Below are 13836 nucleotides of genomic sequence, written 5' to 3' on the forward strand. Positions count from 1 at the left end.
GAAAGTTACTAAGAAAGTAGATCTTAAATGTTCTCAACACACACAAAAATAAGGTAGCTAAAGTGTTATTTAGAGTGAAAATTATAGCCTAGATGTATATATTTTTTAAAGGAAAATTAATGAGCTAAACACTCAAAGAAGGTATGAAATTAGAAAAACAGGGTGAACCCAAAGATCTGATGGGAAGAAATAATAATAAAAAAGCAGAAAGTATTGAAATAGAAAACAAAAGGCAATGCATAGTATCAGCAAAAAACAAAAGCTTATTATTTGAAAAAATAATAATAATTAAATTAGTAAACCTCCAGCAAGACTGACAAAGAAGAAAAAGGAGAAAACACAAATTAGTAATATTAGAATAAAGGGAAATAACTGTAGATGCAATCAATATTTTCAAAACCCAAGACTACTATAAACAATACTACCAATGAATTTGAAAACCGAAATGGAATGGACAGTTGCCTAGAAAAACAAATATCAAAAGTGACCAAAAAACGAGAAAACCTGAACAGACCTATAATTTCTAGAAATTAATAAATATATGTTATAGAAATTCAATAAGTTTTAAGTCTATTCAGTCATGCAATGCACTCCACCTCACTAGTAATCAGAGAAATGCAGGTTAAAGCAGCAGCATGATGCCATTTTACAAAACCAACCAACAAAAAAGGAAACATCTGATGGTACCAACAGTGGGTGAAGATATAGAGACAGATAGCACCCAGACACTATGGATAGGAGTGCAAACTGGGACATGTGCTTTAGAGTAAAGATGAAGTTGTTCATTCCCTACCACCTGCAAGTCTAGGTATCTGTCCTAGAGAAATATTTGCCTGGATGCACAAGAAGATAGGCCCTACACCTTGTTCATTTATTTAGTCAACAGATGCTTACTGTGCCAAGCATCGCAGGACCCTATGCACTAGATCGTTGATTGTTGGGAAAAGACCTACTTTTATTAATGTCAAAATGGAAATATTGTAATCTAGTCAGAAAATATCCATACAGCAGATGAAAATAATGGAAGAGTTTGAAATAGCTGTATTTGAAACAGATGGCTACATCATAAGTTATAGAAAGAAACCCAGAATAGTTACCATTTAGATAAATTTGGAAAACACACAAAACAATATACACGAGCAGCAACAGCGTCACCTAGGAGCTTGTTAGAAATGGTCCATAACACATTCAGAATAATGATTATGTCTGGAGAGAGAGGGGAGTGAAATGGAATCAGGAAGAATACAAAGTGGGCTTTGATGATATCTGCAACACTATCTCCTTTAAAAGTGTGAGACAAACATGGCAAAACATTAATATTGACTAATCTGAGTGATGAGAACACAGATTTTTAAAAATATTTTTCTCTGTTCATTTCATGTTTCAAAATTCCACAATAAAAATTCAGAAAAGTGATGATCCCATCGAGATAATTAAATGGAATATAGCTTTTATTGAACATTATGTTAATTCCATTTGATGTCATACCAACTATTATTTGTATCTATCGCTTTTAGGCGAGTTAGGGAGTTAAACAGCAGCAACACTAAGAAGTTTCTGGAAGAAAGAAAGAGAGTAAGTATTTTATAATTTTCTTTGTACTCTTCCTTAAAAATCTATAAATAATAACTCATGCTTAGATATGCTTTTGTCTAATTTGCTTAGTTTGATTTTTCTGTACATTAAACATTCTAGCATCTTTGCTCCCTAAAAGCTAAAGTAATTTCTCCCTAAAATCTTTAAAGTAATTTCTTCCTAAAATCTTTAAAGTAATTATTTGGTACCATTTAATATAGAAAATGCATCAGTAATCTATTATTTTCTAAGATTTTAACAGGAAAGATCTTCCCAGTAAGAATTATGGGTCTAAACTGTCCCAGTTTTTAGACTTTTTTTCCCCTCTTTTTGTATTATTACCTTCCTCATTTAACTTACAAACTTACCTGTCATTCTTCAACCTTAAATTTTAAGATTACAACCGAAAATTTATCAAAATTTTTTTATTTGCAGCTTGCAATGAAACAGTCCAAAGAAATGGATCAGTTGAAAAAAGTCCAGCTTGAACACCTAGAATTCCTAGAGAAACAGAATGAACAGGTATTTTACCTAAAACTTATAAAAAGACATAGGCAGCCAGCCAGCTTTGAGAGGCAAATACCACACAGCCTGCAATGATTCATCTGCTAAAGCCAGTGACCTGAGTAGTGGCATGGAAAGGTGGCAAGAAAAATTTAGTGCCTATTACGGTATTTTCACCATCTCATCCAACAAGAGCAGAAAGTATTCTCTTTAGAAGTGGGAGAGGAATGTGGCTGTGGGGAAAAAAGAATCAAAAGTCATTTGAGTAGATTATGGGGATTCTAAGACTGATGTTACTGAGAGGAGGAAAAAACAGAGTTTACAAATTATCTCTGTTTTCACTTAGAATTTTATAATTTGTCACCTAGAGGCAAGTGATATTATGTTTAAAAGCAAATGAGAGAAACCACATATTTTCAACCTCAACCTAAAAATGAAGTTATAAAACCTTATTAGGGCTTACAAGTAGGACCCAAAGGCATGAGCCGCCATAACTCTGCAAACCACTTGACGTGAGTAGATACTGTACTCTTAGTGCTTTTTTCCAGCAAAGCAAAACACTAAATTGAGAAGTACACACAAATAAAAATCTAAAATCCAACAGTTTCGTTAGGCCATTGGGTATATGCCAACACCAAGATAAATGTATGTTAACTTCAAGCATAGTATAGATGGGCTCCATGCCAGTCTTCCACAGTCTCATTTCAATTTGATGGAAATACCTCTAGTATATATGGCAAAATGGCCCTCAGTAGGAGTTTAAATTTCAGTCTGTCTCAGTTCACATTTCACTCTTTAAGTGTAGCTGGTTTGGAAGTTATTATTTCTGGATAATTTACTTCCATCTGAAAAACTGTAAAGAGGTTTGGATGAAATATGTCCTTGCACTACGTTGTTCTTTCCTGTATATTTTTTGAGTAAATGGCTCCCATTGAAGAGCACTTAAGTAGGAATTATGCTAAAAAGTACCTTTGAGAAAGAAAAACAACATAAAATCTTTTTTTTTTGCGTTGCCATTGGGTAACAGATCCACCTTCTGGTAACAGATTCTTTACTTTTTGGTGAGCAGGAGTTTTATTCATCAACATACTTCTGAGTTACGTTTCACATTTCCTTCTCAGCTAAGTGCTTCTATTCATGAATAGTCCACAGATCCCCAAGAGGGACAATAAATGTTTATTGTCCTGTGGGTTCAAGTCATTTGACCAACTCATAGATACATCATGTTCTGGTACAAATTACCTAGCTTACGTATTGGCTCTTGCAGCACTCCTCAGAAAATGTTCCTTGGGGAAAAAATGGGAATATGAATAAGGGTAAAACCACCATCTCCAAAACGTTAGAATCTACTTCAGTGATTCAGGGCTGGGTAGGGATAAGGATGCTGTAGAAGAAGGCACAATGAAGGTAAGGCACAATTATGTTTCAGTTAACTAAATTAAGAAACTACTTAGAAATTATTGTGTTGCTTAGCAACGAGTTTGACTAAAGAATGTAAATGTGCTAAAAATTACTCATCACTACAATAGTGATGTTTTTCAGAGCTAGAGAATATAGTTACCTAGTGTTTTTGGTTTCAGAGCCAAAGTATATAATTTGAAAATCACTTTTTGCTTTTATTCTAATATATGGATAATTCAAACCACACCAGAATTCTTATATTAAAATATTAAGTTAGTAGTAGCAGTATTGATTGGATCATATTGGGAAAATAGTGGCTTTTTGTTCCAAAGATACATATAATGCCTTGTAATGTGTCATAAGTAATGTTTACCACCCACAACTGATCCTTTGAGTCACAGAAGCTTAGGAAAGCACAGAACATGAGAAGATTCTAGGTTTGATGAATATTTAATTAAATTCAATGTAAAGAAATTCAAGGTACCTTGACGCTTCTGGCAGATGTGGAATTTGCACTTGAATCTCTATGTTGATCTTTGCTTTACAAAAGTGGTCTATTCCATAACAAATTCAATCTCAGATCTTTCTCGGATATTTTTTTGCTCTCAATTCACAGTTACTCAGTATATTACAACACTGTTGTAGGCATAGTGCAAAAGATACAGGAGTGACTCCATTTCTTCCCTCGTAATAGATAAGTTCTGGGACCATGTAGGAGAGCTCCCTAATCGTATAAACATTTCATTGGCAGAACAATTTCCTGTCTCCAGACAACCCCAAACTTTTATAATAATCTCCCAAACCATTGTTAAATCCCAAGACCTTTCTGTTTCTAAGCCAATGGTAAATTAAATTTAACATTCTCCAATAATATCTTCCTTTAAGTTTTCGTACTGCTTTCCTGTGACCCTGCTCCTCTAAATTCTCCCAGTCCCTCCAAAACAAAGCAGGGAATGGTCTACCTAATTAGCTAGACCAGTGTTGAGGGCACTGGCAAAAAACAGCTCAAGTTTTAATATATTTTAGTCCTGATTCTGGATTCTAGCTCATGTGTCCTTTTTAAGCCACCTAATGGCCTTGCCTACTTGGTCAGCCAATTATTTATTTAAAACTCTATAGGTCTGTTTAAGTTTTCCCATAGACCTATCAGCCATACAGTATCTCATCCATCTTGAACATGTACCATTTCAAACATTAACAGTTCCATTACTATCACACCCAAGTTTTAAGAATTGATTTTTGTCATCAATCCAATCATTTATTAAGAGAGGTAAGGGGTCTTGCTAAAGGGAGGATTCTCCACTCACTGCCTCAGAAGGGAGGTACAATCTGGGCTAATAGGCATCGGTTGTTTGTTTTCTTCTTTTTTCTTTTGAGATCAGCTTGGGGGAAGTTTGTCACTGATGGTTGTATACATGTTTTATTCTTAGCTTTTTGCTTTTCTGTATATGGTTTTGCATTCATTTCTCAAAGTCACTTCAGTATTTTTATTTTCTTTGTTTTGTATGTATGACTCAATTTTGACATTACTATTTTTGTACAAACAGCTTTTGAAATCCTGTCATGCAGTGTCCCAAACTCAAGGTAGGACTGAAACTCTGATAAGCAAGACGTTGCTTTCCTTCTCAACTACGTCAGTATTCTCGGGGTAGTCTCCATTTATGATTTATATCTGATCATAACTAATATCTCAGGGGTTTGAATTTGAAAGCTTGATTATTTCATACTTGGATTTCTGATGTAATGTTCAAACCGAAATGCCCAGAGTCTTTAGAGAATTACTTCTGATGGAATTTTACCAGCATTTTCAATTGCAGACCTGGGAAACTCAATTTATGCTAATGAAGACATACCCAGGCATCAAGAACAGTGATATACCATTGTCATTTGGACCAATCACAGCTAAGACTGAGTCACAGAGTCAGATCTTTCACAAATACTAATATGATTGCCATTAATTTTTAAAGCACCCCACTGAAAGTTCACTGGTGGTTTTTAATGACAGAGAGTTATGGTCTGTTTGCAGACGCTTTATACAGTGTCATTATACAGCGACTCCTGTCATGCTTTCTGTTAGATCAGTCTACCAAAGACCTTAATCACCCCTCATAAGTAAAGTGACCATATAATTTATTGTTTGAACCAAGATAGTTTTGAGAATGAAAGGGGATGCTGTTCGTAATAGCCAGGACTACAAGCATAAACTAGAAATGTCCCTGGAAAATGGAAATAAATGGTCACCTGCTCATATGAGAACTTTGCTCTTGGAATAATTTTTAATGTCTTATGATGCTTCCTTCTAAACTGTGTTTAATATTGTCTCTAAGTGCAAAAGAAAAGAAGCGTAGGGAATCCTTTATTACTGTCTACTGAACATAAAAAATATTTAATTTTCAGTGCTGATAATGTTTCACTGTCATCATTTATGAATACTGTTTGTGTCATAGTTTCATGTTTGTATATTTTTCTCCATTTCTTCATTTCTCTATCAAAGTATTATTATAATTCATGCATAAAAAATCTAGGTAGAGGGAACCATCCATCCCAAATGTAAGCAGAAAAATATAATTCTTTGGTGTTACTATATTCATCCTCACCAAAATAAAATTTAAAGCCACAACATAAAAATAATAAGAATAAGAAAATCACTATGTGGTCCATGGGTTAAACTAATTTTGTAACAAGACTTTGGGACATTTATATGTTCAGAGTATGATCTATAGCATTGACCAAATCCTCCCACTGACCTTCTGTTTAATTGGAATATCTAAGTAGACATGAATAGTAACATTAAGCACTTCAGAGTCCCCCTCTGAGCTATATCTTTATATAGCCATGTTTCCATTCTTAAAAGTCCTTTATTTCAAAGTGATTTGTCACTAAAAGAAGAGAGGGGTGCTTTATTTTTCCACCAAAGGATACATGTGTTAGGTTGGGCAAAAGCATCCAATTGGAAAGTAAAAGTTGAAACGAGCAGTTACTTTTCCCTATATTGCCAAGCAATTATTTGTCACCAGAACCTTCCCCCCATCTGACTCCTTTCCACCTCCCAAACCAGCTGGTTATCTAAGAAACAGTCTTAATTCATGAGATCGAGCTTACTATGGCTTACTTCCTGGGGTAGCTGGTAAAAATTAATTACCCCAGAGAAATGAGCACCTTAAGGATAATTTTTGGACAATAGAATTCTAGGAACCCTACATATTTCTGGAACGTTCTGTTTGCAGGGTACTCCAGCCAAACCAATGTGATATCCTCCCACCTAAAAGTCTTCATCAGTTAAGTTCCAAAGGAATTACTTTTAATTAGCTTACAGGTTATTTGGTGAATAAATTATGCGTAAGCAACACTTATTCTAAAAGTGATCAGATAATCTACACACAATCAAAGCAGTGTGTCAATCTGTAGAAACAAATTCAAATGAACATTTTGACATGAAATTGTCTAAATATCAAGTGACTGGCTCAGCCTCTGTTCAGCAGTTTTACTGGCACTCTGTAGACCAGTCCTTCTCCAACTTCAATGTGCACAAAAATTTCCTGGGGATCTTATTAAAATGTGGACTCTGACTCAGTAGGTCCGGGGTGGAGTTCAAGATTCTGCCTTTCTCAGAAGGCTTCAGGCAGTGCCAATGCTGCTGGTCCATGGACCATTCTTTGAGTAGCAAGGACAGCATCAGATTTACGCAGGAGAAGTGAGGCTAGGAATGCTACAAGCCTTCAGGAGAGGATTTCGGCATGTAAGGCCATGTTTCTGATGTTACAGGCGAAGGAGATGCAGCAGATGGTGAAATTGGAAGCCGAGATGGACCGCAGACCAGCAACAGTAGTATGAAACTCCAAAACGTAAACTGAAGCAGCAAAACCACACAGCATCAAAAGCTCACTTCCAAACTCTTGAACACAAAGTCCATGGAAGAAAGTCATTGTCTTTTATGTTTCCTTTATGTATAGACAAGATATTACCTGGAACCACAGATTTACATACTTTTGTTTCACATTATGAATATTGAATTTCCTTGGCCAGCCAAAAGTAGCTACAAATCCACAAAAATTACCATTCCAGTAAGGCAGAGTTTAACCATTGATGATACAACTTAAACATGTTTGCTATAAAATACCATCACAAGTAAATGAGCTCGGTGTTAACAACTCCGCTTCGTGATGCATTAGGACATGTTTGAGCTGCAGCAAAAATAGTGCATTAGCAATTTAATAGCAAGTGCATGCACTAGAAAAAAAAAAAACTATCGACAAATTCATCAGCAGAAGTGATGATCGGCCAGAGAGATAATTTTGTAAAATTTTTCTACATCTAAGTTACCTCATCAGTAAGTGCCATGTCTCTACCATGCCATGAGAAGCTAATTTCCTGTAAAAGCTGTGGAAATTATTAGAACAATAGAGAAATAGAACAGTGTACCTGTGCCAAAACTCATCAGTGCTCAAAGGAGACCTCTTCTAGGCACATTTCAGAAAGTTTACATCTGACATTGCTTTCTAGGAATTGCTTCGGCCGATTCCAGATATAATTCACTATTAGACCTTCAAGATTGTGAAGTGGTTATTGGCAAACGTTTGTAAATGTGACCATGTATAAAGTATTTATACTCCTAATTCACACTGTTATAGAGCAAAATCACCTAAATATTGCCACACGACAAGATTAGTAAACAAGAATACTAGAACTATGTTTGCATGATACACAAGCACCAATTAAGACTAATCCATACAGACACAGTTAACCTAATGCCAAATCAATGCTGATTAAATAAATGTATGGCACAGAATATAATTTGACTATAAAGACTTTTAGCATAACAAAAAAGTCTATATATATGTGTATATGAATTATGTGGGCATTCTTGATACTTCAACTTCTAGTTTCAAAAAAAATACATAACTAATTTAATTTTACACAAAAATATTTATGCAGATTTTCAGAATTTCATATCAGGAAATAACCTTTTTATGTCTGTTAAATATCAAAACAATTTGCTACAGTGTTACTCTGCATGGTCTTTAAGCCTGCTGTAGTGGTGTTACAGACAGTGCATGAAAAAGTATTCCACTGGGAATTGAGCCAGCCACCAAAACTGAGAGGAACGCATGGAAAGCTGGTAGTCTAGAACTAATCAGATTGCTGATTTTAGGACACAAAACACCAACTGAATTATTGTATATGCTTGTATAAATTGATTCTGTGTGTTCCTCTGAACAAAGCAGAGAAAATTATGTTACCACCATAATGAAACTTCCAACTTCTCTAATAAAAAGTTAAAACATGTTAACACCTGTCAGAGTATTTGCTCCCAAGTATGCTTTCCAGAAAACTTTTAGCCTTTTTTTATAAATTATAGAGATCATTACTTCATTATTTTCGAAGAGGGGCTTATTTTTGTCCCCCAATACATTTTCCCCCCAAATGACACAAAACAGGCTGATTCTGGTTGACTCCCAAATGTAAAGTAGTTGTTTTTCTTTTTCTCATATGTACAATTTGAAATGGCTTCCATGAAATTTCTCTGGTTCCAAATTTCCTTATCTGTAAGGCAATGGAGTTAAACTACATATCTTCCAACACTAGCATCCCATGAAAAATTATGACTATTAAAATAGCACCACATTTGGATTGCCTATCTTAAAAGGTTCCTAATAGCTTCTCGTCAAATTCAGTGTCTTCTTCCCAGAGCTCCGGTGAGCTCATCATTCTGTGTAGCACCTGGCTCAATTCATCACTTGCCTCTTTTCCCTGCTTCTGAGAGCTGGCTACTCCTAGTTTTCCCATTTTTCTGATTATTTCTTCTCTAGCTTTTTATCGTACACTACCATAAATACTTCTATTTTCAAGTGTTATATCCAGAGCCAATTTTTTTTTACCCCAGATTACTTTTAATATTTAGACAACTTACCCCCTAAAAGATTCCATCGTAGTAGGAATAAATTGAACAAAAATAAATAAAAATTATGTTTATTTTCTATTACAAGTTCATATTATACTCAAATCCTACATTCTCATTTATTATGAAGGAAAAAAGTCTTACCAATTAAAGTAACTCAGTCTCTTGCAGCCTAAAAAACACTTTATTTCAGAGGCATATTCAATTATTTCGAAGTCAAATCCCCTGTTAGAGTTCCCTCCCCATTCAGGAGGTCTTCCTGCTTCTTTCTCTTGGTGGCATCAGGGTGTGAGGGGAAGCTCCTGTGTCCTCCCAGCAGAGGGGAGGATCTTCTGGTCTCCCCACTGTTGGACAGTCCTAAGTGCCCTATACTGCAGCCCTGCAAAATAGGCCTTTCCATTTCCCCCGACTCTGCCCACCGCCCCAGTGCCTTAAGGTTGCTGCTCAACCTTAGGCTCAGTTTATTCCAGCATTCTTCTAAGATGTACAAGAACTTCTTGGATCTTTGTGAGCTGTGTGGAAACTAGAGGTCCATTTGTCAGCTACTAGTGCCATGTTTATTGTTCCATGAGGATTTCTCTAGGAGGCTTGCAATTTTCTAGAGCTATGCTCCCAAAAAGCAAGAAGCTTTATTCTGAAACTCAAGCCTATATGGGTTTCTACTACATCTTACTCCTCCTCCTCCCAGGATTTTTTGTTTCAGTTTGGGAGTCAAGGTATTTGAGTCTCGATTCTTACCTTTGTCCCTGTAATCAGCCCAGAAAGAGTATTTATTCGGTTGTCTATGTGTGACTGATTGGAATGCCTGTACAGGACTGTACTTCTTGCCTAAATAGATTGTTCTTTTCCTTTGGGGGCAATAAAAGCTTCATGGAAAAGAAACCAGATTGCCGAGTAGGGGAACCCATTGGGAAGTAGCATATTTCATCACATCTAAGACCCTATTAATGATAAGATGCACCGTTATCTTATATATCACAAAGAATGAAAAGATGCTACCAACTAAAATATAAAACACCATCCAGTGATTATAAGACACATCTCAGAGATGTTAAAATATGAAAAAATATATGCATCTTCAAATCCATGAAATAGTATTTCAAAAATATACAAACTAATCAAACCCTAAGCCTCAGGGGGAGGGCAAGTTGTAAAGACAGAGCATAGAGCACAAGACAAACATAACAGAAAACCTAAACTAAGAGGCAATTCTGCAACTGGGTCTCAAATTTAGCAATGAGCTCCCTGGAAAGCAATTCAAAAAGGGAAAGAAATCTATCACCATCTACTCAAAAAATCTTCTCTATATGCATTTCCCCTTAGCTGTTTCATTCAATCACATGAGTTCAGTTTCTGCTTCTCTGTATATAATTCTCAAATTTGTCATTTTACCCTTGACTCTACTTAACCTAAGCATTGGTTCTTCCTTTCAGATTTTCAGAGTTCAACAAATGGCCTACATACACATTGTATGTAATTAATCAAAAAGAGAGATCCTTCCTCCATCTGTCCTCTGCTTATTTTAACAATTCACAATGGGTGCTAAACCTTGGGGACATCTTGTATCTCCTCCATCTCATTTGCTACCACACCTCATCTGTTGATAAAACCTATGAATTCCACCGTGTTTTGGAATCTCCCCTCTCCTCTCTTAAAACTTCTATCATTCCTCTAAACCCAGAATTTTAAGTAACTTCCTATTGAATTTCTTTGCCCCTCAAATTCTTTCTACACATAGATTAACCTTCTCAAATGATAGCTCTGATTATATTGCCATTCTGCTTGTAAGTGCTGAATTGCTATCCGCTACCTAAAGAATAACATTGAAATTATAGATAGCATTCAGTTTTGGCCCCAACCTGCCCACTCACCTAGCCAGTCTGAATGTATCAGTATTCTCTGTTCACACACACATAGCACATATCTTTTCTAGGCACATCACATAATGATAGTCTTTCAGTCCTTAAAAGCAACCTCCAAAAATGCCACCTCCGAAAGATCCTTTGTTCCTCCAAACCAGAAATTATCTACCCTTCTGAATTTATCCATTTATACTTTAAAAGCTATTTAAGCATATGACTTTTCCACCACCCCAAACTAATTTCTTTTCAGGGTGTGTTCATTTCATTTGCAAAGAACAGGTAGTCAATAACTATCAAATGACTATTTAAATTATTTTCTGTGCGGCAGAATGAAGGATTAGTAACTGACTGTATGGCCTCTTGGGCAGGCAGTGTCTTTGAAAACCTGAAAGAAAGGCTAAAGCAAGCTTTATTGTTGATTTGTCTTCTCAGTTTCAAGAACAACAATTTTTCTTTATTTTTATTGTTAGCATCCTTTCAAAACAGGCACTCAGTGAGGACCCATCAACATTAAGTGTGATTATGGAGAGTGATGAGGGAATATCCTGAACTATTTTAGTATTGGGGTTGTCTTACGGAGGCCTCATCCCAAGCTCTCCATAGCTTCTCCTTCATCATCACTTCTCTAAATCTAACCGAAGAGCACACTTTCCTACAACTGTTCCTTGGTGCTTGGCATTTAACAGAATCCCAAGTGCAAACTTTAATAATTGTGTCTTTAGTGTCATAATAAATTCTGGGTAGTGCCTCTGGGATGAATTTTTATGAGCCATCGTCTTTAATAATATTTCATGAAAAGTGTTCTGCTTCATAGGTTAGAATAATGAAAAAATATTAAGGGAAGGAGCAGGAGGGTGGTTAAAAATAGTAGCATCATTTCTTTTGCATAAGAAGAAAAAATAGGTGGTTGATCTTATCTTGATAAATGATACAGTGCCTCTTCCTTTTCTCTCCTCGTGTTACTTTCTTGGAAATTTGGGGCGAGGGACAGTCCCTAAGCTGCTTCATCCTGAAAATTTTTGAGACCTCTCAAATATTGTATGCCTAATCACTCACACTATAACTCAGTATCTTTAGGTAAATCAGAATGTACCAAAAACATAATGGGGGTGGGGGGAAGAATTTTACCCTCGTTCATTTCTGAACTTTGATATCATATAATTTGGATGAGGAAATGTTATGATGGTTCATCAAAATGCTTATTGTTTACACTTTTCAAACAATGTATATCTTTAATTTTCTCAAAATTTACCCAAAGCTTTTTATACTCTATCTTTTGCTTTTGCTTTTCCTTAGAAAAAACTTGGTATTTGTGTCAGAGTGTGGTGCTCATAACACAGTATATTGAACTCTAAAGGCTGCACCACTATAGTATTATGAATTATTACATACCTTGACTGCCTCACAAATTCTTATGTTGGACACATCCTCAGCATTGAACTAACTTTATTTATTCATTGATCAGGTATTTATTAGAAACCCACTATTATCTTCTTCTACACTTTCAACTAGTGTTTTACTAGTAATTCACTATTTAAAAAAAAAATCTGTAATTATAGTTTTAGGCCATGCCAGTATAGATAGATAGGTTGCATTAATGGCCTCAATTTTTTAAGCTTTCCTGTATCCATGTCCTTTGGTTGAACCCTTCTGCACTGACTCCAGGATTGGCCAGGTAATTTGCTTCCATTCAGGAGGTCTTCCTGCTTCTTTCTCTTGGTGGCATCAGGGTGTGAGGGGAAGCTCCTGTGTCCTCCCAGCAGAGGGGAGGATCTTCTGGTCTCCCCACTGTTGGACAGTCCTAAGTGCCCTATACTGCAGCCCTGCAAAATAGGCCTTTCCATTTCCCTCGACTCTGCCCACCGCCCCAGTGCCTTAAGGTTGCTGCTCAACCTAGGCTCAGTTTATTCCAGCATTCTTCTAAGATGTACAAGAACTTCTTGGATCTTTGTGAGCTGTGTGGAAACTAGAGGTCCATTTGTCAGCTACTAGTGCCATGTTTATTGTTCCATGAGGATTTCTCTAGGAGGCTTGCAATTTTCTAGAGCTATGCTCCCAAAAAGCAAGAAGCTTTATTCTGAAACTCAAGCCTATATGGGTTTCTACTACATCTTACTCCTCCTCCTCCCAGGATTTTTTGTTTCAGTTTGGGAGTCAAGGTATTTGAGTCTCGATTCTTACCTTTGTCCCTGTAATCAGCCCAGAAAGAGTATTTATTCGGTTGTCTATGTGTGACTGATTGGAATGCCTGTACAGGACTGTACTTCTTGCCTAAATAGATTGTTCTTTTCCTTTGGGGGCAATAAAAGCTTCATGGAAAAGAAACCAGATTGCCGAGTAGGGGAACCCATTGGGAAGTAGCATATTTCATCACATCTAAGACCCTATTAATGATAAGATGCACCATTATCTTATATATCACAAAGAATGAAAAGATGCTACCAACTAAAATATAATACACCATCCAGTGATTATAAGACACATCTCAGAGATGTTAAAATATGAAAAAATATATGCATCTTCAAATCCATGAAATAGTATTTCAAAAATATACAAACTAATCAAACCCTAAGCCTCAGGGGGAGGGCAAGTTGT

At 36.1% G+C, this 13836-nt stretch overlaps 1 protein-coding gene across 3 annotated transcripts in view; it reads left to right on the forward strand.

Moving 5' to 3' along the window:
- PLCB4 (phospholipase C beta 4) overlaps positions 1–9122 on the forward strand; it is a 393600-nt gene extending 384478 nt beyond the window's left edge. For 2 of the 3 annotated variants that reach the window (XM_011370137.1, XM_011370146.1), the window contains 4 exons: positions 1518–1575; positions 2011–2097; positions 5028–5064; positions 7246–9122. In XM_011370137.1, the coding sequence (XP_011368439.1) occupies positions 1518–1575; positions 2011–2097; positions 5028–5064; positions 7246–7334 (271 nt within the window). In that variant the 3' untranslated portion in view covers positions 7335–9122. The remainder of the gene's footprint in view (positions 1–1517; positions 1576–2010; positions 2098–5027; positions 5065–7245) is intronic. The other variant, XM_011370152.1, reaches the window with a different exon arrangement.
- Positions 9123–13836: the final 4714 nt, after the last annotated feature.

Source organism: Pteropus vampyrus, unplaced genomic scaffold (genome assembly GCF_000151845.1).
Source record: "Pteropus vampyrus isolate Shadow unplaced genomic scaffold, Pvam_2.0 Scaffold7, whole genome shotgun sequence".
In the NCBI taxonomy this organism is placed as follows: Eukaryota; Metazoa; Chordata; class Mammalia; order Chiroptera; family Pteropodidae; genus Pteropus; species Pteropus vampyrus.